Raw genomic sequence first — 25,891 nt, forward strand, 5'->3', positions numbered from 1 at the left:
CCCCTGTACACCCAAGGTCCTGCAAGCATCCTCAGGCTATCAGTGTGACAATAGTCAGTGTGATGAATGCCTTGGCAAGGCAAAGCTCACAGAAGGAACTGCACTCCTCACTGTGGGCATTTCCACGAGGACAAGCAGGAATCCCTGTTTCACAGCTCCAGGCATCCTCTGTCTCCAGACACTTCTCCTAGTATAAAATTGCCAAAGAGTTCGAAAATCCAGGCCTTCCCAGCAATCTGATAATGGTTTGGTCTCACAAGAAGTTGCACTGGCCCAGCTAAGGGACAGGAATATTTTCAGGAACATTTTTGCAGAGCCCTGTTTTCATGCCTTGAGATTATTTATTTTTCCTAAGGAAATATGATTTTCCATTCAGGAGACCTGGAGGTGTCAGCCCTGGGAATTTCACCTTCCTCCCACAGCGAGGTTCAAAAACATTTCATGGAACACCATCAGCAGGAAGAGCATCAGTCCCAGGTGGGGTTGATGTGCTCAAACACCTGCAGAGCCCTCCCAGATTCCTGTGCCTCCCAGGCATGCCCAGGCAGGCTGGGTTGCCAATTTTCTGATGTGCCCACAAATTCCTGCAGCGCTACACCTTTGGAGAGGTAAGGGGAAGGAAGGGGCCAGGAAATAGCAGCTGTGCACAGGGGTGTGTTGGCACAGGTGTGCTCAGTGTGCACACCTGTGTGCAGGTGTGTATGCCACAGGGACAGGCAGAGCTTGTGCATTGTCAGCAGTCAGGTGAGACAGAGGGGATGCCACCACACCCCCGCGTGTAGGGACAGAGTGCCTATGTCAGGGACAGAGTCACCTGATGTGCAGGTGCACGCTGCCAGGCTGCCTCGGGAAGACAAAGTTCCTCTGCTGCCCATGGTCAAACTGCCCTTGGACCGCCCAGCAGCTCTGGGCACAGACCTCCTGTCTCAAAGGAGCTCTGACCCTCCCTGCCAGGTGCTGGTTGCTGCTGTCTTGGAGGATCTCAGCCACAAGCACCATCAGAAAAGAAATGCTCCTATCTGCTCCACCCCACACCCTCTGAGCACCTCCCAGGGGGTTGTCTGTCACCCCAAAGAGCACTTTTAGGGGGCTACTTTTCTAAGTCCCGCTTTCCCTCACTGCCAAGCACTCACAGTATCCATGACCCCACCTCTGCTCCCAGTGCCCTGGCCAGTCCCAAGGGCAGGGTGCTGCAGTGGGATGAATTGCTCAGCAAGAAGCCTGCCCAGAGGGCAAAGCTGGCACCTGGCTCACAGCAGATCTCATCCTGGGAGAGGCTGCAGCCTGGAAGGGTTTGCACAGGGATGGATATCAAAACCAAGTTCTCTAAGTAACACCCTAGGGTCTGGGGATTTCTCAGTCCCCGGAAAGAAACCCCAGGGGGTGCCAAAAATAAGCCACACCCCATCTTCATTAGCTCTCTTCATGGGAAATTGCAACAAGCTCCCTGAGCAGAGAGGAAATCCCAGGATGTGTGAGGTTTGAAGATCTCTGAGCTGCTGACACAGTTTCCCTCCCATGGCCTTGCCAGACAATGGGCCAGTGTGTGAGGATGGAGAAGCCACTGCAAGGGAGCCTTTTGGGGTGCTCAATCCGCCCAGAGGCCGAGAGCAGCTCCCTCATGAGACTCTCCCACCAACAGGAACAGCGTCTCTGCCTTGTGCAGATGGAACCACATCTCTCCAGCTCCAAAAGGGGTGGCAAGTTAAGTCTGCTGGCCCAGGGCAGCCACAGAAGAGCAGGTGACAGTGCCCCAGCATGTGTGACCCAGTGTGGCACCTGCAGCCTGATGCCTTGTGAGCCCTGGGCTGCAGGCCCTGGGAGGACACTCACTGTGATGTAGTTGGCATTTATGTAGCTGTCTTCCTCCTGGCTCCCAGCCCTTCTGAGGCAGACCCGGCTCTCAGGATCTGAAAGACGTCACAGGTGTTACCCAAGGGACTGATCCTGCCCACCCTCCCTGCCTCGACCTCAGAGGCTGGAGGCTGAGTCCTGCTCCATGCCATGCTCAGAGCTGTCTGCACCCTCCCTCAGGCCTGAAGTTCTTGTCCCATTTCAGCCTCGCTCCCCTGGCAGGGCACAGCCCAAACCTGCAGGTACCACAGTGAGCAGTGGGGTAACTCACCTGCAGTGATCCCCCAGGACATCCCCACAGAACCCTACTGGAGCCCAGCTGAGTCCTTCCAGAACATCCTCAGCCTTTACACCCTTAGGGCCACGTCACTGGGACATGCAAGGCCCCATGAGTGCTGCACACCTGGGTAGGACACCCCAGGGAGCAGCTCCCCATGTACCCCCCCAGCACTGTCTACACCCCCTGGAACACAGCACCCAGCTCCTGCAACAAGGGCAGGAGGAGCAGGCATGGAAGGAACAGCAACAGCACCCAGGGGTGCCCACCCCAGTGCCAGGGCTGCTCTGAGGCATCCCTCACCCACAGGCAAACACAGGAAAATGGGAGGCAAAGGGACACAGTGGCACATACTGGGGAGAATGGTTTTGTATCTGTCCTTGAGAGCATGTCCAGGGATTTCCAGCTCCTCCGGACTCACGAAGTTGGGTGGGATTTTCTGCAGGGGGAGAAAACAGCCATGAGGAAAAGCCCATCACTGCCACTTGTGTCCCCTAGTGGTGGCAGACCCAGTTGCCCAGCAGGGCAGGGCTGACCCAGAGGCATCACCAGAGATGCCAGCTCCTGGGATGAGTCCTGTCTTTACTCCAGTTGTGGTGGGACTCCTTCCAGAGAGGCAACCCTGGGAGAAGAGCATGGCATGGGAGGGCAGGACAGGGTTTTTGAGGGACCCCAATAGGACACGTGTGTACCAAGGAGCAGCTGGTACCCGAGCACCTCTCCCCTGTTTGCCCACACCACCTGCCCTCCCACTGGGGCACAGCTGGGCTCAGAGCCTGATGTTCACCCCTCTCAGTCCCACAGGGGATGACTGTCACCCACTGCCAGCCCCTGTCGCCCCTCCCGTAAGGAGGGAGAGGGAATCATCGAACCGAAAACTCCTCCTGGAGCTGTGCCAGGCTCTGGGCGTGCTGCTGGAGCTCCTGTTTCTTCAACATGTGGCTGGATGTCCTCAGAAACTTCAGCGTGATGTCCCGTGGTGTGCAGACAGGCTGGATGGGCTCCACGTTCCCTAGAGAGCTCATGTCCAGCACTAGTGATACATTGGAGCCCCTCCTGAAAGGCAAAGGGGTCCCTGGCTCACCTGCTGCCACCCTGGGACAGAAGGAGAGCCCACCCCACCGTATCATCAGTTAAAAACACCCCACACTGAGCAAAAACCAGATGGACACCCCAGTAGATGGGGAGATTGAGGAACAAGGAACTAGCTGATCATTTTGCCTTTTTTCTGGGAAGCCCCTGAAGGACAGTGCTGAGATCTGTCCTGGGCTGAGTGGGGGCCAGGGCTGCCTCCACGCTCAGACCTGGCACCTGCACACGCTGGCAGGCAGAGGGCTGGCAGGAAGGAATGTCAGGGGAGCCCTGGGGATGAGCAGTGCCACGGGTACCCTGGGCAGGGCTGAGGCACACTCACCTCTCCTGGAGACGCACGTGCTTCTTGGCAGAGGGACTGGGCTTGTCTGGCTTGTCCATGTCTGCTGCAGCTGCCTGGGCTGCCAGGCTGCCCCTATGAACTCTGGAGCACACCAAGCAGGCTTGGACCATGCTGCAGCAACCACGGAGCCCTCGTCCTGAAGCACAGCAGGGGGACACAGGGGGCCCTCAGCTCCTGGGAAGTCATGGAGCCATCAGAGGAAAAGCAGCTGGAAAAGAACAAGTCAGATCTGAGAGATACCACAAGGCTGGGTGGAACCCCTGACAGATGACCCCTACAAGCAAGGGACGGGTTTTAAGTCCTCAGTTGTCCTGGAAGCAGGACCCCCAGCCCCTGTATCCAGGCAGATGGAGAGCTCCCAGCACATTCACCCTCGGGGATGCTGGCAGCACTGCAGGCCACACAGGCACGACTGGTGACCCTGGGCATGGCACCAAGGGCCACCTGCTTCCCCTGAGGGGAGGTCACCCACTCTGTGGTAGCAGAGCACGGGCTGGTTTGGGTGAGCTCCAGATGCTCTCCACCGGCATGGAAGCACATGCCCTGTGTTTCCAGCCATTCCCCATCACATCCCCCTGCTCCGTCCTGGGGACACGGTGGGACAGAGTGAGAGCTGGAATGCCTGAGCACAGCAGCATTCAGCAGGTGACATGGGGTGGCTGTAGCCACTGCACTGAGTCTGGCCATCTCCTGCCGCAGGGAGACACAGACCAGGCACCCTCAACAGCCTCATGGCTCTGGCAAGGGAGGAATGGCCCTGGGACAGCCTCTTCCATACTGCAGGCCACAGCAACTGTCAAGAGGAAATTGGCTTAATCTGCGTGGTTGAGCAAAAGGCGATGGGGCAGCCCAGCTGGGGAAGGTGCCAGACATCCTCCATCACCAGCAATGGGTCAGCCCGTGGCAGGGACGGGGAGATGCAGGTGATGCTGATTCACCTCTGGGCACAGCTCCTCATGGTGCAGGCAGCACCCTGGCACCCTAAGCCTCCTTCTTATCCCCAGCTTCCTCCATGAGGAGACAGACCCACAGAGACAGGGAAGTCTTGAGGAGAGCCGGGGGCACATGGTTGTTGTGGACACAGCCAGGGCAGGCAGCAGCCCATGATTCCCGGCTGCCCAGTGGCATTTCTGGGAGTGGCAATGCCACCACCGCCACTCACACCGCCCCCAATCAGGGTGTCCTGGTGTTCTCCATCCAGGCAGGACAAGAGCAGCTGCTCAGCAGGAGCAGCACCAGGAGAGTTCCTGAGCAGAGGATCCCCGGCTCCCATCCCAGCAGCTGTCCAGCCAGGAAACACCTGGGAGATGCCCTGGCTAGCAGAGGGCCCCAGAGAAGTACCTCAGCTTCCAGTACCTGCAGGGACAGTGCTCACATCACCTGCCCAGCATCCCAGCCCTGCCTGCGGCTGCCCATCCACACGCACATGCCCACCGCCCCCGGGCGCCCGGCGCGGCGCTGCCCGGCGGGCTCTGCTGTGCAGGGGGCAGTGCGGCTGGGCTGGGGGCTGCCTACCTGCTGCCCTGTGGGCTGTCGTCCCGGCTCAGGCCCCGCGCGTGTCGGTCTGACACCACGGTTTGAAAGTGTTCAGGAAGCTGCTTATCAAAGGAGCTGCTGCCTCTGCTGCTTCCTCTCCCTCCTTCTCCCCCACCCCGAGTGCCGCCCACGCACATACCGGCCACATCTCTGCAGCTCGGCTCTGCCGGGCCGCCTGCACACCCAGCCCTGCTCCCCACCCACCAGCCTTCGTCCTGCGCCCGTGGGCACGGCCTGGCCTCCCCGAAACCCTGGAGCGTCTCCACAGGCCCCTGCCATGGGGCTGCTGGGGTGTGCTTGATGGCTTCTGTGACAAGCCATGGCCAGCACTGGTGCCACCCACGGGGCAAGAGCCAGGCAGGGCCACTGGCAGGCAGCATGTCCCCACTTCGCATGCTGCAGTGCTGCTGCTCTGGGGACACCAGAGCCCACCTGCCCCACAGGAGGCCAGAATGAATCCTCCCATGGCTGCTGTCCTGCCCAGGCCGTGCCCCGGCTGTTCCCCGTCCTGCTGTGCAGTGTGCCAGGGCTCGCTCAGTGCCTCCCACCCTCAGTGCCTGCCCGTGTGCAGTGTGCTCCTTGTGCCACCCCACCGTCCCCCAACCCCTGTCCACGTGGGGACACCCCTCTGCACCCACGACCATCCCTGGGTACCTCAGGGTAAGATGGGTGGGCTCCCCCTCCCCAGCAGGGAAGAGCAGGGCTGTGTTTGGGGACCAAAGTCGCTGGAGCCTGGCTCAGGTAGGCCAGGTCTGCCCTTGGGGCACTGCACATCCTTCCTGATGCATCCCCACTGCTCTTCCTGTTTGCTCTTGCCCGGGTTCTGCACGCTTCCTTCCTCCTCAGCCCCCACCCCGCTGCACTGCAGCAGCTCCTGCTGCACCCCAACAGCCACACGGACCCCAAACACCTCTCTCATGTCTGCCCTGTGGGCTGTTCTGGTCAGAGTCACCCCAGCTCAGCTCACTGAGGTGACTGTGCTGTCCCCAGGCTGTGCCAGCACTGCTGCTCACCTTGCTGGAGAGCTGCATATCTGTGCACACCTGTATGTTTGCAGGTGTGCCAGAACAACAGTTTCCCTGGGACTCCCTGGGACACCCTGCCAGTGTCACCCTCTACCCAAGGGCTAGGAGATCAAATGGCCCGAGCTCCAGAGCAAAGTGCTGGGCTTGGGCAGCAGCAGAACAGCCTTACCCTGGAGAAAAGGCCACCAGCACCCGTGTCTTACCTGCAGATCCTAGAGTGGCCAGAGGATAGACTGAGGAATTGCTCCCTGCCCTGTGTGGGATGAAAGAACACATCTGTAAGGCCTAGAGGCAGCCCCACCACACACTGCCCTTCCTTCCCACCAATCCCTGACAGAACTCAGGAATTCCTGGGGTGACCAGCACTGCAGGACTTAACAAGGTGTCTGCATAAACTTGCTCCCAGTAGGAACCAGAGTAAAGAAGCAGGGTTCTGTGCTGGAGTAACAAGCTGTCAGCCATGCAGAAGTTTCCTGAGGCTGGGACTATCTGCCCTCCAAGTGTGGAGGGCACCTGTCCCATCCGGGTGTCTTTGAGCTTAAGGGGTTCCTGAGGATAGAGCCAAGAGGCAAACCTCTGGAGCTGTTTTTTCTGCATTTTGCTGGCCTGATCTTGCTGCCTCCTCACTGTTCTGTTCCTCTGCCACTGGTGGACAACTGAGGGACAAGCTCGGTGTGGCATTGGGGCAGATACCACAGGGCCACCAGCACATGGAGGGCACTGGGAATGTGTCAGTGACATCTGTGCACCCACACTCCCTCCCAACCTCCCCAGCTGCCAGGCACCTGTGACAGGGAGGATGGAGACAGCTGGACCCTCACAGACCTTATAGGATCCAGGGAACATCCACAAATTTGCCAACACCCCAAAGGGGCAAAGCAGTGGGGCTGCGACAGCTGGGCTGTGCAGGGTCCCTCCCTGGACCCAGGAGGCACCACAGCACATCCTGATCCTCTGCACAGTGAGCAGGAGACCCAGGATAGAACTGGCCTTTGGGAGCTGGATTTTGGCTGGTTTTCCTCAAAGGGAATGGGAACCTTTTACCAACACATGATTTTCTGCAAGACACAAACTCCAGCTGCAAAAGGGGTGTGGAACAGAGGCTTTTATGGAGGCCAGCAGCTCCCTGTTCATTTCAGTGAACTGTGGTGCAGTGTGATTTAAGAGATTCGGTGGGCATTTCAAAGGATATCAGCAGTAAGTCCCTTCTTCCTCCTGCCAGGTTCTGCCTTGGCCATGAAATGCCCCTGGATGCTGCAGGAAACATGCTGATACACTTCCTTTGCAATATGGCTTATTTGGTTCCACTTGAATTCAATCATGACAAAGGACCCCACTCAGGGTAGAAGAGGAAGCTGAGATGCAGATCCTCTGCCTCTGAAGCATCACAACACCAAGGTACTCACGTTCAGGAATGTCCCCAGAAAAGCCTTGCAGCACTTTCCCTCCGCTGCTCACAGACCTCCCTGTGCTGCTGGCTTGGCTCTGCCAGTCACACACCTGCCTGTACCAGCTGAAACTAAGCAGGACACCCAGGATATAGCCTCTGGAAAATACACCTGGCTGCCTTGGGCTTTTCCTTATGCAGAAAACTCCAATGGAGACTGAAGGGACTGTCCTGGCCATGGTGACTCACCCAGAAGAGGAGGAATGCAGTAGGGATGTTGTGTAGGGATGTGCCATGGCCCAGGCTCCTAGGAGCAGAAAAGTTCGCACTGCTGAGATGTCCTGACCCTTACATACCTCTGATGGTGCACAGCTGGGCCCCAGTGTGCTCCCACCTGCCAGCATAACTGCTCTTCTTCCCTTCTGCCAAAGCACCAGCATGCTGCGGAGATGCATTTGAAGGGAGAGCACAGAAGGGGACACAGACCTGTGGAGACCCACAGCATGAAAACAAAAGTGCTGGTGGAAAATGAGGCATGAGCTGGTAGAGATAGACTGGATGTGAGGGAGACCAGGAGCAGAACACACTACTTGACCCAGGGCATTTCTCAGCTCTGTGCCACCCGGGCAGCAAGCTGTCCCCTTGTCTTGTGTTGCAATGCAAGATGTAACCAAAAGTGTGTATTCTGTTATCATCTGTTGAAACCGGTTGGGGAGGTGTTTCTTTTCTCTTCTATGACCAAATCCACATGACTCTGGGGGGAAGGGGGGGGGGAGGGGAAGGGGGTGAGTGTCTACTGTTAATGGGCCAGCTGTTAAAACCAGGTGGAACAGTGTTCTTTATCTCTTCCATGACCCATCTTCCCTCTGGTGGATATCTTCTGTTAATGGGCCATCGAGGCTCACTGCATGGCTGATACAATTACATCATTCCATTGGGAGATGCTCTACCCAGGGGGAGGAGCCCAGCATTCCTGCCTGGATAAAACCTGGGATTCAGAACACCAGTACAGCCTGTTTGCACTGGATTCCCGGAGTAAGACCTGACCCATCTCAGCACCACTGGACTTTCAGAGGAAATCTACACCCTTCTACAGGATCATTGCTTTCAACAGAACCACATCTGTCACTCCAGGAGGACTTCACTGGACTGCTCCCAACACTCTGACCAACAGGGTGTCAGGTTGTATTCTGACTCTGTCAGTGTTTTTCTTTTTTGTTTGTCTGTTTGCTTTTTTTGTACTACTACATTTTGTATTTTTAATATTTCTAGTAAAGGACTGTTATCCCTATTCCCGTATCTTTGCCAGAAAGCCCCTTAATTTCAAAATCATAATAATTTGGAGGGAGGAGGTTTGCATTCTCCATTCCAAGGGAAGTTCTGGCTTTCCTTGGCAGACACCTGTCTTTCCAAACTAAGGCACCCCTGTACCTTGTTGCACCCACGTATGTCTGCTGCCCTTTTGGGACTCACCCCTACCCCCTTCCTGCCTGCAGCTGGGGTACACGGTGGGTGCACACCCACACATGCAGAGCAGATGTCCCTGGTCACTCATCAGTGCCCATCCGTGCTGGTGTGCAGAGACCTCAAGCAGGGAAAGTCCAGACACGCCCTCCCTCCCTCCCTCCCTCCCCTTGAACACACTTTTGGGCACATCACTTCTGGCCACCTCTGAGCCCTGCTTGGAACATGATGCTGCCAGCTGGCTCCTCCTGAGGGACACTGGCTGGGTTTGCAGAGGGGTGCAGTGGGGAGCAAAGAGCCAGGAAATGCTCTGGCCAAGGACTGTGCCTTTCGTGTGCAGTCATGCTTGTCCCATGTCACATCACCAGCTCTGCACCAGCTGCATCAGGCTGGCCTGGGGAGCAGAGCTGCTGGATCCTACAAGCAGGGACTGCTGGGGCCAGGGCGGACCTGGCTTTGAGGAGAGACCAAGTCCAGTCTGGGGCAGATCCCAACCCAAGGTCAGTTTGCTGTAAGGACAAGACCAGGACATCAGGACAGCCACTGCAATCTGGTGTAAGCAAAGAGGAACCTGACAGTGTCCAGGGTCAAAACCCAGAAGGGGACAGGAGGAAGCAACACTGAAGGAAATGGCTCTGGGCAAGTCACTTCTGTGCCCCTCACCTTCCTGCCTCCTTCCCCTGGTGGGGAAGGACTGGTGAGATCCCAGAACAGGAACATCCCTTGACCCCCAGCATTCCTTTCTGCTCTGACCTTGGTGGCAGTGGGCTGTCAGGGGTGATGATGATGCCCAGAGTGGTGCTGGGAGGGTTGGTGATGGAGGAATACACATGAAGGGAAGAGTCCCAGCTGTTACCACACCAGCCATTCACCCTGGCCCAACCAGGGATGTGCCAGTCATGGGATCCCCTGTGTCCTCTGTCCGTGGACATTTGTGCATTAGGGTTATCTGTTGGGATGTAAGGACTAGAGAGGTCTGTGACGGAGTCTCAGGGCCCTTGAAGGGTCTTTATAGGTGTGGCTTTACTTTCAGCAAGATATGGGGTCACTATGGAGTTGGTGCTCTGGAGAGGAAGATTTGGATTTATCCCTGACTGGTACTTGCTGTTTGTTCACTTGCATTTTAAAACTCCACTTCTGTGGGGTCATATTGCACCTCTGGCCATGATTTCATAGCCAGTTCCTTTTGTGCAAAGAGCACCTTCCAGCTCCAGACTGGGACCTGTTTTCCCACTAACGACCAGCCAGTCCTTATGCCCATTTCTGCCCTCCAGTTTCTTGAGCATGGGCTTCCTGACCCAGCCTCCCTGCCCTGATACACACCCCAGCACCTCTCCTCACCCTCTCCACACAGCACTGCAGCCCCAAAGCCACCTCAGCCTGGGTAGGCACTGAGCTGGCACCCAAAGCACAGACACTGCCCAATAGTTTCACTCCCCAGGATTGCCTACCACACCATGGCTTTGTCCCATCAGGCCCCTTCACCTCTGGGTCCGGCACTCAGGAAGGGATGGTTCTGCTTCCGTTGGCACGACTGGGAGCCAGGATGTCCTGCAGGCTTTTGGAAATTAGCCCATCTCCTCCACTGCCTAAACATCGCTCGCAGGCTTGAAGGTGAGGCAGCTGCCTGGGGACGGAGCAGACTCGCAGCAAAGCGGCCGATCGGCTGCCGGCAGGGCAGAGGAGGACGGTGCAGTCATGCCGAGCATCCCGCAGAGCCGGCAGCGGGGGAGCGAACCTTCGGCACCTTACCTGGGGGCCCCGCGTCCCCCGCCCGCCGGCCTGGGGACAGCCAGCCCCCGGCAGCCGAGGGAAGCAGCTCCGCAGATTGCTTTTCCGGAGAACAGCGTCTCGCTATTCCAGCGTCCTCCACGGGAGCGCGTTCCCAAGGACAGCCCCGGCAGGAGCATCCCTCCTGGCAGGGCTGCGGGAGCTCAGAGCCCGCAGCGCAGCGCTGCCTGCGAGCCCGGGCCCTCGGGCATCCCACGGGATGGAGCTGATCCTGGGCAGCGAGTCGGAGGCAGCGGATGTGTGACCCTTCTCCCCGTGGCAGGTGACGGTCTGTGCAGAGTTTGCTCCTGCTGCTGCCTGGCTTGAGCTGAGAGCAATTAAGCAATTGCTGGTTCGTTTCGCCAAGGCACTGCCGCTGATCCTGCCAGCCCCTGTGCCTCTGCCCTCTTCTCAAGGAGAACCAGAAGAAGAGTTTAGGACCTGGATTTCCTGCTTAACTGCTGGATTGTTTTCTTTGAATCACTCGGTTTGTTCAGCCTAGACAAGAAGTGACTGAGGGGAGACCTCTCGAAGCTCTTCAACATCCTCATGAGGGGCAGCTCTGATTTCTGCTCTCTGTGACCAGTTACAGGACTAAAGGAAACAGCTGGATCTGTGTCAAAGGAGGTTTAAATTATAAAAGGAAAATGTTTTTCACCCAAAAGGTGGTTGAGCACCGGAGCAGGCTCCCCCGGGAAGTGGTTGCAGCTCCAGACCTGTCTGAGCTCCAGGAGCATTTGAACAAAGCTTTCAGGCACAGAGTGGGATTGTTGGGGTGTCTGTGCAGGGCCAGGGGTTGGACTTGATAACCCTGACGGATGCCTTCCAACTCAGCATATTCTATGATTCTATGACTGCTGAGTAGAACCATGTTGGGTTTCTGGAATTAGATACTCTCCTGTATCTCCTGCAAACAAGCCGAGCTTTCCTCCAAATTTGCCAACAGAAAAGCAGAGCTGGTGAACCACCAGCACCACTGGGCTGGGCTAACACTGATGCAGAGCTGGTGTGTCTGTGGACTAAAGAAGGTGCCTTGGCACAGGAACAGTTCCCCTGGGAAAGATGATCTTCCAGAGTGGAAGTGTTTATATCAGCTTGGTTTGTTCCTCTCCTCATGTGGGAAGCAGCTCCCCCTGTTCATTTTACAGTGGAGTAATTGCATCGAGGACTGTTCCTAAGCCAGGTGTATAGCATCAGGAAATGACAGAAACATTAAGGTTGAAAAATCCCTCTAAGATCATAAAGTCCAACCATTAATTGACCACTGCCATATACACCAATAACTCATGTCTCCAGGTGGGGAGGGTAAAGGGGATCTAACCCAACATAAGAGACCTCCAAGGTGCTGAGACTTTGACACTCTAGCCAACAAATGCCGGTGGAGAAGCCACAGAGGGACAGCAAGAGCCACAGAACGACTTGGTTACCAGGACAGTCTGCTGGGGATGCAGCCCCAGCACCTGTGGCAGCACCTGTCTCATCCATGTGTCACTTGGGCTTGTCCTGTGCTTCTCTGGATGCCTCCAAGAGAGCTGTGCTTTTAGAAATGCTGTCTGGAAAATGCTGTGTGCTTCGGTTTCCCTTGGGGAATGAGCCTTGCTTGGACACCTGTGGGTTGGCACACACACATCCTCTCAGGCTCTAGACCATAGAGCTGCCTGCAAAACCCTGTGAGCTCTGTGGGCAGGGAGAAGTCTCCTAGGAAGAGGACATCCCCCAGCTCCTCTCTGTCCTCACAACACACAGGACAAAGCAGGTCTCAGTGAAAAAGGCACAAAAAGGCCGGAAAATCCTGAAGACTCATCATGTTATTCCTATCCTGGGTCCCTTGGCACGCTGTAGCAGTGGGGACCTCGGCAGCCCTGTGTGGTTTTTGTCTTCTTTTCTTTCTGTTAGGGCCAGGATTAATGCAGGGGAGATGCAGTTTTTTGTGTTCAGACTCAATTGTTTATTAATTCTCATCTATAGTACAGTCTCACAAGTTGTGAGTTCTAGCTAACAAGGTAGGAAATGACTGTCTCTTAACTCTTTCCAAGGTCTTTTAAGCATAATTTGTCCAATAATGAGATGATACCTATATTATTTTTACTTTTAACCCAATAACTAGCCACCCATGGTCCGCAATGTGGACCTTTTCACCCAATTAGAAAACACCACCCAGACCCATGAAGAAGAAAGTGAAAGAAGAACTTAGCCAACACCCTAAATTATCCATCTTACTCTCTATATATTACTATATACTAAAACCTTAAATCCTAAGTTTTGCACCCTGTGATATCACGCTTCTATTCAAACCACACACCCACAACCCTTGTGCTATCACTCAATTTCAGAAGCCTGTTCCAAGGCCTCAGGTCAAATGTAGTGCTTGCTCGAGGGTCAGTGCCTTTTAGCACAGAAAGCCTGAAATCCTCAGCCTCCAGTGTTCCAACACAGCCCTGCGGGGTTTGCCCAGCACAGCCCTGCTGCCCCAGTCCCTGTCCTCGGGGGGGACACTGAGCCTGGTAACCTCTGGCTGGGTGCAGGGACCATTATCAGTAACAGGAAATGAGCTGGGCAGGAGGGGCAGGAGACAGAGACCCAGAAAGAAAGGAAGTGGTTAGAAAGCCGTCACTTCCATTTCTGCTGCACCAGAACCTGCGCCCACGCACCGCCGGGCGTGGGGGAACTGTGCTGCCCTGCCACAGGCTGAGCTGCGCTGGGATCACCAGGGAGTGTTTATGATGAAGGCACAGGTCCTCTTCTAGCCTTTGATAACAGCTGGAAAGGTGGTTAAAATAGCTGCCATTCAGCCACTGTCTGGTGCAGAAACAGGTGTGGTGAGTCCAGTTGATGGCAAGTGGGGGTTAAGATTCTTATCCTTGCTAAAGACAGACTACACATGATGCTGTCTGTGTCCTACCAGCACAGGATGGATCTGTGCATGCAGCTGCCTGGGGCCAAAGGGCCAGGGAGGATGTGCCAGCAGCTTATATTTTAGGAAAAATATCTTCACTGAAAGAGCGATCAGACACTGGCGCAGGCTGTCCAGGGTGGAGACAAAGGCATGTCAATGTGGCACTTGGGGACATGGCTTAATGGTGAACATGGCAGTGCTGGGGCAGTGGTTTGCTGCCCAGAAGAAGGCTTTTCCAACCTGAACAGTTCTATGATGATTCTTGCATGGCAAGAGGCAGGGCCCTTGACAGCCATGGCAGGTGCCATCTCTCCAGCTGGAGGAGAATGGCTGTGGATAAGCAGAGGCAGCCAGAGGGCAGCAATGCAGAGATGATGGATCTGCCTAATGCTGCTCCCCCAGCTCCTTGCCATAACAGAATGTGGGCCTGTCTGCTTTTGGAAGCTGTTCTGGATTGTGCTCTCTGGCCTCAGAAATTCAGGAAGCTGCCAGGTTGGGCCTTGCATGCTCCTCCTGTGATTCCTCTGAGTCCTCTTGGTCTTGCTGCAACTGTAGGTGTGAGCCACGGGAGCTTGCAGCACATGGGGTCTGCTTTGTCCCAGTTCCAGGCATCAGAAATATTCCTGTCTGCTCACAGTGGGAAAGCCGTGGTGCTTGGAGACACAGATGCCCCAGATCTGGAGAAAAAAGCAAAGAAACTGTGAGCTTTTTAGTTTCTTTTCTTCTGCTGTTGGGGCTGAGAGGGGTCTCTAACTGCACTGGGGCTGGGAACACCTTTTCTGCCAGGAAGTCCAAGGATGGAGCCATGGGGCTTTCAGCACTGGAGATATAGAGGCAGCAGCTGGTGTCACCAGAGCCCCAGACGCAGCAGAAATGTTTGGCTTCTTGCCCATGAGAGCTGTGCCTTGCCAGACAGCAGCTGTCCCACCCCCCAGGGCTGCTGAGCCCCCCGCCCTGCTCCTGCCAGCAGGGGCACAAGGTCAGGGCTGGTACCAGGATGGTGTTTGTTGTGACCCTGAGTAAAGCACTGGGCCTCCCACCCACAGCGGCCAGCAGCAGATCACAGATCACTGTGCAGTGCTGCAGCTGCTGGTCCATCATCCTTCAACCCCCACACCTCACCCCTGGCTTTTGAGGGGCATTTTGGGGCAGAGTGGGTTCCTCTGTAATGCTGAGCCTACCTGTGGTGCTGGGGCTCAGGTCTAGCAGGATGGGGCAGGAGAGATCTGTGCTGCTGGTGAGTGGGGGAGAGGACGGAGGAGCAGCGGCTGAACACTCCCAGGGCGGCAGAGAAGGGTGCAAAGGCAGCGAGCTCTGCTCTCAGCTGGGCCACCCCTGCCCTGCCCTGCTGGCCCTGCCAGCTCGGCATCATGACACTGTGGACATCTCCCACTGGGGCACTACTCCTGCATCTCCAGCTCCTGTCACAGCCCCTTGGGCAGCTCTGCCTACCCCTCTCGTGTAGGGCCTCCTGAGCCTGTCCCCAGAAGCACTAGGGGGGACACCTGAATGAGCTTTGGGGTCACTCAACTTTGGGGAGCCGGAGTCCAGCTGGAGGCCCCACAGAGCCCTGATGCAGCATCCTGGGCAGGAGATGTGTGTGGGGCTGTACCCTGCAGACCTGCCTGGCTCTGGGGCTCTGACAGGGACATGACTGCTTCTTGCTCCATCCCTGCAAGGAGCTGGTTTATGTTTTTGTCATGGTCAGGGATGACTGAGCATGTAGGAATCCAGGACTGGACCCTGAGGAGGTCCAGATGGATCTTCTCTCCCACGAGGAGCCAGGACAAATTCAAGCAGTGAAACCCTGCCTGTATGTCAGTGTCCTCTCTGTTGCCTCTTCCCCAGGGATCAGCCAGGCCCCAGGGGCAGACACAGCGCAGACTCTTAATGTGCGGTAAAGGAGAGGAAAGGTATGTTTGTCAGTGGAGAAAGTGTCTGTGTGTTTCCCTGGAGACCTGCTGGGATGGTCCCACCAGTCCTGGTGCCCTGCAGGGCAGAGAGGAGTTTCAGTGACAGGCGGGGAACAAGCAGGAGAACTGGGCAGAGGGCTCCAGGTTGGAGCAGAGGAGTGACTGCAGGAGCTGGGTGGGCACTGTAGCAAGGTGGAATTTTAGATGGTGGCTGCTGCTACCATTTTCCCAATAAGCATCTCCTGTGGAAAGGCCACTTGGTAGGCATTCAGGCAAAGCAGCCAAGTCCACACACCACACACACCATGGCTAGCTCAGCCAAGAGAGGCAAGAAGGGCCTTTTGCATGATAAATTCCAGCAAAGGTTTATTCCAACATGCCAAAGGGAATCAGGGACAAAAGACCCGACCATGCGGTGTGCACAGGGTTAAGTATGGGGTCAGGAACCAATGGTCTGAGGGCACAGGGGTGGTACAAAGGGCAGGGAAAAGGGCAGTGCCCTAAAGAGGACACGGGGCAGGCCACCAGGGATACCACAACCAATGGGGAAATGGGGAAAGGAGAAACCACAAGAATTAGGGGCATATGGGGAGAGCAGAACTGGGGTAGATCACATAGAATGGCAAGGCACCATGGGGGAAGTCTTTTCTTTCAGCCCAGGTGCAGACTCTGTGGTGTATTCTTCCAGGGCAAGGCCCTGGGGATCCCCCTGAGGGGTTCAAAGGAGGGCACCACAAGGCAGGGTGACCTTACCTGTGTGCACCACGGCAGATAGGCTCAGAGGGAGCAGGGATGGCCCCCAGGCTGGAACAACACTGAAACTGCACAGGACTCTGCTCAGCACCCTACACACAGTCAGGGTGCCTGGCTTGAGCTGGGTGGAGCAGGAGTGAGGAAGATGGAGACAACAGGGATGTGCCACGGGGTCCCCTGCCCTTATCTCTGCCCTCAGCAGCACCCTGCAGATCTGCAGCACGGAGCTGTTCCTGCTTCCCACAGCACCAGCCAGAGTGTGCTGAGCCCAGAAATGCCTGTGGTTGTCAGGCCATGGGAGGCTGTCCCTAAGAATCACCAGCCAGGCTCTGTACACAAGCAATGTCCTTGGCCTGGGTGCAACCACGCATCCAGGGATGCTTTTGGCCCATAGGGGAAGGAATAGAGCTGTCTCCTCCTTGTCTTGGTTTGAAATACAGGTGTCTGCCAAGGAAGGCGGGAACCTCCCTTGGAATGGACAATATGACCCTGTTCCATCTGATTTATAACTCTGAATATACAGGGCTTTCAGGCAAAGAGATGGGAAAAGGGAAAACAGTTCTTTACTAGTATGTATAAAAGACAAACAATCACACCAGCAGCAAGAACAAACAGACCCACAGACCCAGTGACAGCCAGACCCACAGACCCAGTGACCCAGAACCACAGTCCCAGTGACCCAGAGCCACAGTCCCAGTGACCCAGAACCACAGTACCAGTGACCCGGTACCACAGACCCCATACCACACACCCAGTAGCACAGTCCCGGTACCACAGTCCCAGTACTACATACAAAGTACCACACACCCGGTACCACAGACCCAGTGACCTGGTACCACAGACCCAGTACCACAGCCCCGGTACCTCATACCCGGTACCTCAGCCCCGGTACGTCACACCCGGTATCTCACACCCAGTATCTCACACCCGGTACCTCACACCCGGTATCTCACACCCGGTATCTCACACCCGGTACCTCACACCCAGTACCTCATCCCCAGTACCTCACCTCCGGTACCTCACACCCAGTACCTCAGCCCCAGTACCTCAGCCCCGGTACGTCACCCCCGGTGCCCCAGCCACACTTTCCGCCTCTCCCGGCCGCCCTTTCCCGTTCGCTGCAGTTCAGGTCACGGCCGCCAGGGGCGCTGGTGGCTCCCGGCCGGTCGGGCGGGTTCGATGGGTCCCCCGCACCGGCAGGGGGCGCTGTGGCCGCGTCTCCCTCAGGCGGTGACGGCGGGAGGGCGGCGGGAAGATGGAGAATGGGCTTTCTTCATAAACCCTGGGGCAGCGGGCCCGGTGCCCTTCTGCCCTCCGGATGGCGAGATGGGCTGTGGCAGGAACCTTGGAGCAGTGGCTGGAAGGGCAGAGGCGGGGACACCCAGGGTGGCAAACAAAATGTAACAGAAATTCCACAGCCATAGAGCAGAGTCATGGTGGATCCCGGCAGGCATGGGATGCTGGGTTAGAGTGTAGCAAAAAACCCCATAGCAAAGGCAAAGGGTATGGGTCGGGTCCTGGGTTTTTTCCCCTGAGGCCCCCCGGAAGATGATGAGAGCCTTTTTCCAGCAGGGTTGGGTGTTAATCCAGTTCAACTGCCATTCTTACAAGCAAAGGGTCACCCACAGTAAGGAAGAAGCTGAGAGGAAAGCTAATGTCTTTACAAACAATTTGGTGGGTGAAGGGATGAGTGTTAACCTCCATGAACTGGGTCTTAATGTCTCTACTAACTTTGGGCAGCAGGTTTGTCGTAGAGCCCAGACAGACAAGTTTCTGCACAAGCCTGAACTTTGGGGTGAAATAACGGCTTCAAGGGGGAACATGTGGTAGGCAGTTCGGGAAGGCTGAACCTTCCTGGTACCTCAGCAAATGGGGAAAGAAGAGGCAATATGCACCCGGGAGTTTAGGATAAAAGGAGGCTGCGCCCTCCAAAACTTGGAGAGATAAAACCCCGCAGGTGCGTGCCCTGGTGGACTCTCTCCCTTTATTCGAATAAAACTGCAGGACTCCTCTGTCTCCTTTTTGCATGTAAACCTCTGGCATTTGTGGATTTTCCTGACAAAGCAGTATTGGGCTTGACTCTGGTGGCAGGGAATTCTCCCCGCAGTAGCAGCAACTCCACCATTCCCCTCGGATCCGAGAGCGAGGTCAAGGAGCTGAGGCAACCCCTCACCCCCCAGCCAAAATCTTGGGGTATCTCTGTCCCTCCCAAGAGATAACCCCTCATCTAAGAGAGAAGCCACCCTTTCCCCCACCTTGGCCACTTCTTTTGTCTCTGTGAAGTACTGGTTGTTATCATCTCTTAGGCAACAAGATGGACAAAATTCTCTGAGAGAAAGAAAAAATAGAAAGGAAAAATCCTAACCTCCAGCACTCCTGCTGCAGGTCTCTGGCAAAGGTCGCAGCTGATCTTTTGCAACCTCTTCTTCTGCCAAGCAGCAGAACTTGCCTCCCAGACAGGGATCTGCTCTGGGACCAGGCTTTGTGCAGGCAAGTCCTCTGCCCCAGAGGTGCTGGAAGAGCTCCTTAGAAAACAGGAAACCACTCAACCAGAAGAAGGAGTGAAACATTCCCTTATTCTGCGATGTTTGTTGTTTTAGGCTCTCCCAGCCAAGTGGCTCAAGCTGAACTGCAGCACGGCTGATCCCTCTGAGCCTCGGGGCCGTTCCTCCAGCCTAACCCAACACAGCCACCACCCACGAGAGATGCAGGACAGCGTGGCTTTGCAGCCCAGATGCCAAACGCACTGCTAATGAGAGCCCAGGAGGGAATGAGAAGGCTCAGAAAAGCTTGATGCATCACTGTTACCAGTCTGCTCTCCCTCCCCTCCAGCAGCAGAGCATCTCTGCTTCCTGGTGTGTGGATGGTAAACTGAGGCAAAGCAGGTGTGGTCCAACTCAGATGTGAAAATAGCTTCTGCCACTGCTTGGGGTAGGGACCAGCACTCCAAGTCTGGCATCTGAGCAGGTCTCCAAGCCTTACAGATGTTTCATGCCCTCAAACCCTCAAATCAGGATGTTCAATTCAATGGACACTTCGCTGGGGACTCCTGGAGAGACAAGGCTGAGCTCTGTGTCACTCTGGAAGACCTAGTGAACGGTCCCACTGACCCCAGTCAAGCAGCAGAGGCTGTGGCTGAAAGGACAGAAAAAATTGTCAGCAGGCAACAGTGGAGGGTGCTGATCCTGCATCCCTCTGCAACGCCTTACCCATGCTCCAGAACTGCAGCAGCCTCCAGGCGAGGCTGAGCATGTGCCAGCAGAGCCTTTGGCACTCAATGGCTGTGGGACCTGTGCCTGTGGCCAGGATGTGTCCCAAGAAGCAGCTACCACTGGGATGTGTGGCTGCCCACAGCAGCGCCCTGGGGAGCAGCCAGGCTGTGCCAGCCCCGAATGTGCCTCAGCCCGAGGACGGTGGTGTTGGGGCTCCCTGCAGCTGGGCTGGGGGAGTAGAACCCAGAAGGGGTCTCCCAGCTACTCCTGTGAAGAAGCAGAGCTGCTTGTGCTGGGGGCTGGATGCAAAAAGCAGCAGGCACTGCTGACAGTGTTGTGTTTGGCTTCAGGAGCCGCAGGAGATGCCAGGGAGAAGCTGAGAGCTGCATAAGCAGGCACTGCCAAGGCTGCAGCCACAGTGCAGGGACAGGAGCACCCCTGGGTGCCACACTGCAGCTTCCCAGGACCACTGCAGTGCAAAGGCCTGTCCCCATGGCCTGGGACACTCAAAGGTGTCACAGCTACAGGAATGGCTGTGAAAAGCCTCAGTCCAGGGCTTGCCGCTGAATATAGTGGTGGTGGTGGTGGTGGTGGTGGTGGTGGTGGTGGTGGTGGTGGTGTTGGCACTGGCACAGGCCAGGGCACAGGGGAGAGGGACAGCAGCTGGACAGTAAGAGAGGGCAATGCCCTGCCTATGACCTGAGCTGCCAGGAACATCTCCTTCCTACCCTGCGACATGAAAGATGGGCAGGCTTTGTGTTTACTCCTCTGAAAAAGAAACCTTCCTCCTGAAAACAAAACCTTTTGTGTGCAAATGCAGCTGTCTGCAGGTTTGTTTTTATACAGGAAACTTTGAACCAGAAGCTGGGGCTGGTTTAGTTTTGACTTGGGATTTTCAGCTCATGGCGGTATTTGGAAACTGAGCTGCTTTCCAAATTTGGAGGCTGGTTTTTCATATCACTGCAGAGTGTGGCAGCAGTGTCCAGGGCTTTCCTGTTGCTGCCCCTCTCCCTGTCTGCAGAAAGCTTAGCCCAGCCGAGGTGGGGATGGGTACCCTGTGGGGGAAGGCTGAATACCTTGAGTGGCAGCTGAAATGTGTGACCCTCCTTTGTGGGACTGGCAAGGGTTGGGTGCACAACTCCTCCAGTGTGCGCTGCACAGCGTGCAGGAACCCACCGCTCCCATGTGTGCAGGAACCCACCGCTCCTATAAGTGCAGGAACCTACTGCTCCCATGTGTGCAGGAACCCACTGCTCCCATGTGTGCAGGAACCCACCACTCCCATGCGAGGCTAAGCTGGGCCCATCCTGCCAGCCTCTGGCAAGGAGATAGGACCTGTGAGGTCCAGACCTTGCCCACAGCTGGGACTGGTGGAGACAAGAGTCCTCACACTCAGTGCCATGGCTATTGCACCTCCTCCTGCTGCATCCACCAAGAGCCTTGGGACCTTCTCCCAGCTCTCCTCCAAACCCACTGGCAAGACCCTTCTCCTTGTCCCCAGGGACCAGCTCCCCCTGTTTGCCAGCGTGAGGATAAGTGCCATTCTGGACAAGCTCTTGGAATGCTCTGCACCTCCTGAGCCAATGCACCAGCTTCTCTCCATCCCCCCTGATGAGGGACTGAAGGGTCAGGATGCCTTCACTCCAGGACGGTGCCTGGTCTGATGGGGCTCCAGGCAGCAAAGCCTTTGGCAATCACAACCCACACACACCTTCAGGGCTGGTGCATGGGCTGAATGCCTGTGCTGACTTCATCACTGTCCTGAGGCTCTCCCCATTCCTCTTTGCAGCAGCAGCACGAGGGGATGCTCAGCATGACCAAGGGTCCCCAGCACCCGGCTGACACCGCAGCACGTGGGACAAACTCTGGCAAGGTGCAGGGAGGAGTGAGCCATGCCCAGTGTGTGTTGCTACACAGCTCCTGCCCCTGGAGTGCAGACCCTTGGCCTCAAGGGGCCACAGGAGACATCCTTGTCCAGCTGATCCCTCCTCCCCAGCATCCTGCAGCTAAGAACTGGGCAAGCCCAGGCGGGCCTTCCCGCCGGTCCAGCCCAGACTTGAACGTCAGGGCCGTGCACTAGCAGAGTAAACGGGTGAGCGTGAGCGTGCCAAGTTGACATCGCACGCGCCAGGCGCGCAGGAACCGGCTGTGGACCACGCCAGGGACACCCACCAGCTGAGGTACGGGTCCCATTCCTTGTCCCCCTCCCTCTTCCCAGACGCCTGGTCAAAGCCAGGATGCGTGCAGCGGGTAAAGGAGCACGGAGCCTCCTGTGCCCTGGCACAGTGCAGGCAAACTTGATGCCACAGCCCCGGAGGGCGGCAGGGGATGGGCAGCCTCTGAGCCTCTGAGCACGGCAGCCTGGCACTCGGTGGCTGTTCCTGTGCAGAAAGAATCTTGTGCCCGGGCCCCTCACCATGGTGCGGCACAAGCGGGCACTGGGAGCTGCTTCATGGCTACTTCTTGGCTGTGTGCATGGCATCCTCGCAGCATTGGGCACCCTTGCTGCCAGCCTGTGCTGGCACTGCATCACAGGGTGGGAGCAGAGCCCCACAGGATTCCACAGGCTGTTGGCACCGGGGTGGGTGATTTTGGAGCCAGGTGCTGCCCCAGCACTACTTGCAGTAGGTCTGGGGCCGGCACTATCCAGGCTGCTCTCAGCCTTCCCCAGTGAGCGCCTGGCCAGGGGAAGCGGAGCCTGCTCAGCCCCAGGGGCGGCACCCACGCCCCGGGGATGCAGAGCAGGTCTGCCCGGCTCTGCCGGCTTTGGGCGTGCTGTGAGTCACCGCAGCTCTGCGCTCCCAGCTCTGCAAGGCGCCTGGATCGCACCCGCAGGCATCCCGGGCTCAGCTGCCAGGGCTTCAGCAGCGGGTGGGGGGAGCGAAGAGCATCACCCAGGTGATGGTAACAGAGTCATTCCTGCCACTCCTCACTGTCCCCCAGCCAGGACAGTGTGGCTGTGCCCTGCCCTGCAGCGGGCTGACATTCCCCACTGCCTGCCTGCCCTCCCACCTCTGCAAAATGGGAAGAGCTCCAAGGTATCAAAGTGTGGGTCAGGAGGCGGCAGCAGCGCTGGCAGGGCTCCATGTGGGAATGATTAAACACTTGCCAGGGGTTGGAGAAGGAGCATCCCAGTGCTCTAGGGTTTAGGGTTGGAGAGCCATGGCGTGTGAACCTTGCAAAGCGAGAGGTCCCATTGGCACCTGCATCCTCTGCAGGTTCTGCCCTGGGAGCAGCCTGTTCCTCTTGTTCTTCCCTTGCAGCCTGGGGCAGCACTCAGCACCTCAGAGTGGTAGTGGGGAGAAATTGTGGCCTGGGGCAGTTCACAGTGCTGGTGGGCCCTGGGAGGGACTGAGGGACAGGGACCAAAGGGTTGGTGTTGGCCTGAGGCAGGATAGGAGCCCCAGAGCTGTTCCCAGCCCAGTCTCAGTGGCATTAGTACCCCATATCATAGGGCCCTTGGGCATATGTTGTAGAGTGTCAGGTTGGATGCACAGAGGGATGGCAGAGCTCTCACAGAGACATCAGGGCTGCATGTCCAGACAGCAGTAGAGTCTCCTCTGTGCAGCGCCAGCATCGCCCACAGCACCAGGTCATGGCTGTGCCCTCTGAGTGACAGGTTGAGTCCCTGTGGGAGTGTCCTCAGCTGTCCCCTGGCAGGGGCCCTGCAAGGCTCTGCCCATGCCCAGCCTTGGTAGCATCCCCTGCCACTGTCACCTCTGCCACTGTCACCTCACACAGACCCTGTGACACAACTGGAACCCTTGGGTGAGGTGGGCACTCTGCTGTCCACCCTGCCCATCCTCACCCCAGCAGATGCTTCCCAAGGAGGTCTTGACTCCCGCCAGGTGTGCAGGACCATGCTCAAGTCTAGGAGATGCCTTAGCAGGGACAAACCCAATGCTGCCAGCTCCGTGCCCAGGGCACCTGGAGAGGAGGCCAGTGCATGGAGCACAAAGTGGGTCACCCTGCTCTGCTCTGGGCTTGACTCTGCTTCGGAGCCCAGAGCCTTTGCCAGGCAGGGCCTCTGCCACTGCACTGTGGCTATTGTCCCTCAACTCAGCATAAGCAAGACCTGACACCACAGTGACAGGCATGCTGCCGGGGATCCTCTTTCCCATCTCTGCTCCTGGGTGATCCCCTGGGAGCACAGGGCATGAGCAGTCCCATGCTGAGGCTCTTCCCCTTGCCAGAGGCGGTGGCTTGGCTGCACAGCCCCTGTCCCCTCCCAGCTCTGCAGCCATCCCGGACGGTGGGGCGTCCCCATCCCCCTGCGCCTTGCGGTAGCGTTCTCTGCTTCGCGGAAAATGTGATGACTCGGCAGCCCCTGAGTTTCCAGGCCTGGTTCCAGCTGCTGGGTGGAGAAACTTCTGCAGTTGTCTTTAGGTTTGGCACAGCTGAAGGCTTCACAGTCAGGGGAGACTGGAGGGGAGATCTGGTATCCCCAGCTGAAGGAGAGCTCTCTCTCTCTCTGCGTCCCTACCTGATGTCACACGGTATCACTGAGGTGGCCACGGGGAAGGCAGGGCTGGCACAGGATGAGCAGCTTCTGTCCCGTGTGGAGGCTGCTGAGCCCTGCGGCGCCAGGGATGGGGCCTGGGCTTGGCTCCCAGCAATGCTTTGGGCTGTTTCCACTGCAGTTACAGCCCAAACTCCCTGAGCTGAGGGAGCACAGCCACTGGGACCTGAGGTTAAAGAAGTGGGGCTGGTATACACATGTCCCCATGGCAGGGAGTGACAGCTTGCTGTGCCACCAGGAGATGCAGAGGCTGTGAAAGCTGCTGGGATGTTTCCTGCTTCATGCTCAGAGGCCAATCCCATCCTGGTGGGCAGCAAGGCATCCCCCAAGACCATCCTCATGCCGAGTGAGGTTACCTCTCCTCCTGGATGGGGAGGAGTAGGGCAGTGGCACAGCATGATCCAAGGGAACACTGTGTGCCAGAAATCCCTGCTTGGTCCCCCAGCCCGGAGACCAGAGCAGGTAGAGCAGACCCTTTGCTCCTTGGGCAAGCCAGTGTCCAGAGCAACTGCCTCAGTGGGGAATTGTGCCCCCGTGCAGGGCTGCAGCAGCAAAGGTTGTGGCTGGAGGTAGAGATGGCTGGCTTTGCACAGGCTGGTGCAGGGGCACCGAGGTTGTGCCCAGGCAGGTGCAATAAGTACACACGGACTCAGATTCTCTCTAACTGGGCCGGGCAGGCACAACCCAGCTGGAGTGTCCCAGGACTCCAGGGGCTGGGTTTGTCCTCTTGTTGACCTGGAGCTGCTCTTTGGTATGCTTTGAAGCTGCAGGAGCCCCACCTTGACTCTAGCCTGGAAAAACTTCCCGTCCATACCACCACTGCAGGGGACACTGCCTTTGACCCTGGGGCATGCAACATCTTTTTCCAGGGTTTTCCTTCAAAATCAAAGGTCCCTCGTGCCCCATGTCCCTGGTTCACAATTCTCAGGCCAGCAAGGCCCTCCATCCTTACCTCCAGCTCATTTCATCAGCCAGGGGCTCCTCAAATTCAGCTCTTCCATCACCTGCCACATTCCAGGGACACCACAGTCCCCAGTACTGCTAGCACTGTCTCTATCCCAGCCACCCTCCAGGTGACCCTCCAGGCTGCTCATGAAGGCAAACAACCCCATGCTCTCCATCCACAGTGTGGTCACCTGTGCTGGCAGCCTGCAGCCCCCAGAGGACCTGCGTGGAGAGATCCACTGAAAGCCCCTTTGCAAACGTGTTTTGGGGACCAGCCAGCTGTAACCTCCTTGATCCTGTCCTGGGCCCCAGGGTAAACCTGGCAAACCCTCACTGCAGCAAGGAGCTCCAGCCTCCTCCCAGCCAGCTGCAGCTGCCCAGCTCTGGAAAGGGGCCTTTAAAAACAGTCCCCAGCCCATTGGAGACAGCAGCAATCAGACCCAAATCTCCCCCTGTCTCATTCCTGGGGAGGTACTCCATCTCAGGAGCTGGAGGACCTCACCCCCAGTACCTGTGAGCACTCACCTTGCACTCAGGTCAGTGGGGGGTGGCCAGCTGCCCATCAGGCTGGTGTCCAGCAGCAGGGATGGGTATGACCAGAGCTGGCTGTGGCACTGGTTGATGGGTCAGCCTCATCACCCCAGGTGCTGGTGGATCTCAGTTCCAAATGCTTATCAGGGGATCGCTAAGAGCCACAGCTGTTACCCTGGGCATCCATCACTTGAGCAGATGCACCCACGGCACTTTTGGCATTCAGCCCTTGGTGGTGTGGGCATTAAAGGTTAAAAATCTTGCCTGTGCTGGAGCCAAGGTATTGCCTTCTGCTCCCACCCTGACCTCTGTGTTCAGGGTGCAGGGGAAGGGTAGGTCTGGAGACCGTGACATGAAGAGGCTCTGGTGGTAGC

General features: G+C 57.0%; 1 protein-coding gene across 2 annotated transcripts in view; it reads right to left on the minus strand.

Annotated features, from left to right (window-relative positions):
- The window catches only part of PTPN7 (protein tyrosine phosphatase non-receptor type 7), a 10,847-nt gene extending 4,975 nt beyond the window's left edge, over window positions 1–5,872 (minus strand). The window contains exons 1-5 of one of the 2 annotated variants that reach the window (XM_066204043.1): window positions 5,757–5,872; window positions 3,546–3,774; window positions 3,004–3,187; window positions 2,486–2,570; window positions 1,834–1,910 (exon numbers count right to left, since the gene is read on the minus strand). In XM_066204043.1, the coding sequence (XP_066060140.1) occupies window positions 1,834–1,910; window positions 2,486–2,570; window positions 3,004–3,187; window positions 3,546–3,676 (477 nt within the window). In that variant the 5' untranslated portion in view covers window positions 3,677–3,774; window positions 5,757–5,872. Of the gene's footprint in view, window positions 1–1,833; window positions 1,911–2,485; window positions 2,571–3,003; window positions 3,188–3,545; window positions 3,775–5,081; window positions 5,136–5,756 lie in introns of those variants that run through there. The other variant, XM_066204044.1, reaches the window with a different exon arrangement.
- Between the last annotated feature and the right edge of the window lie 20,019 nt (window positions 5,873–25,891).

This window comes from Chamaea fasciata, unplaced genomic scaffold (genome assembly GCF_029207755.1).
Source record: "Chamaea fasciata isolate MVZ Bird 193981 ecotype frontalis unplaced genomic scaffold, bChaFas1.0.hap1 SCAF_25, whole genome shotgun sequence".
NCBI lineage: Eukaryota > Metazoa > Chordata > Aves > Passeriformes > Sylviidae > Chamaea > Chamaea fasciata.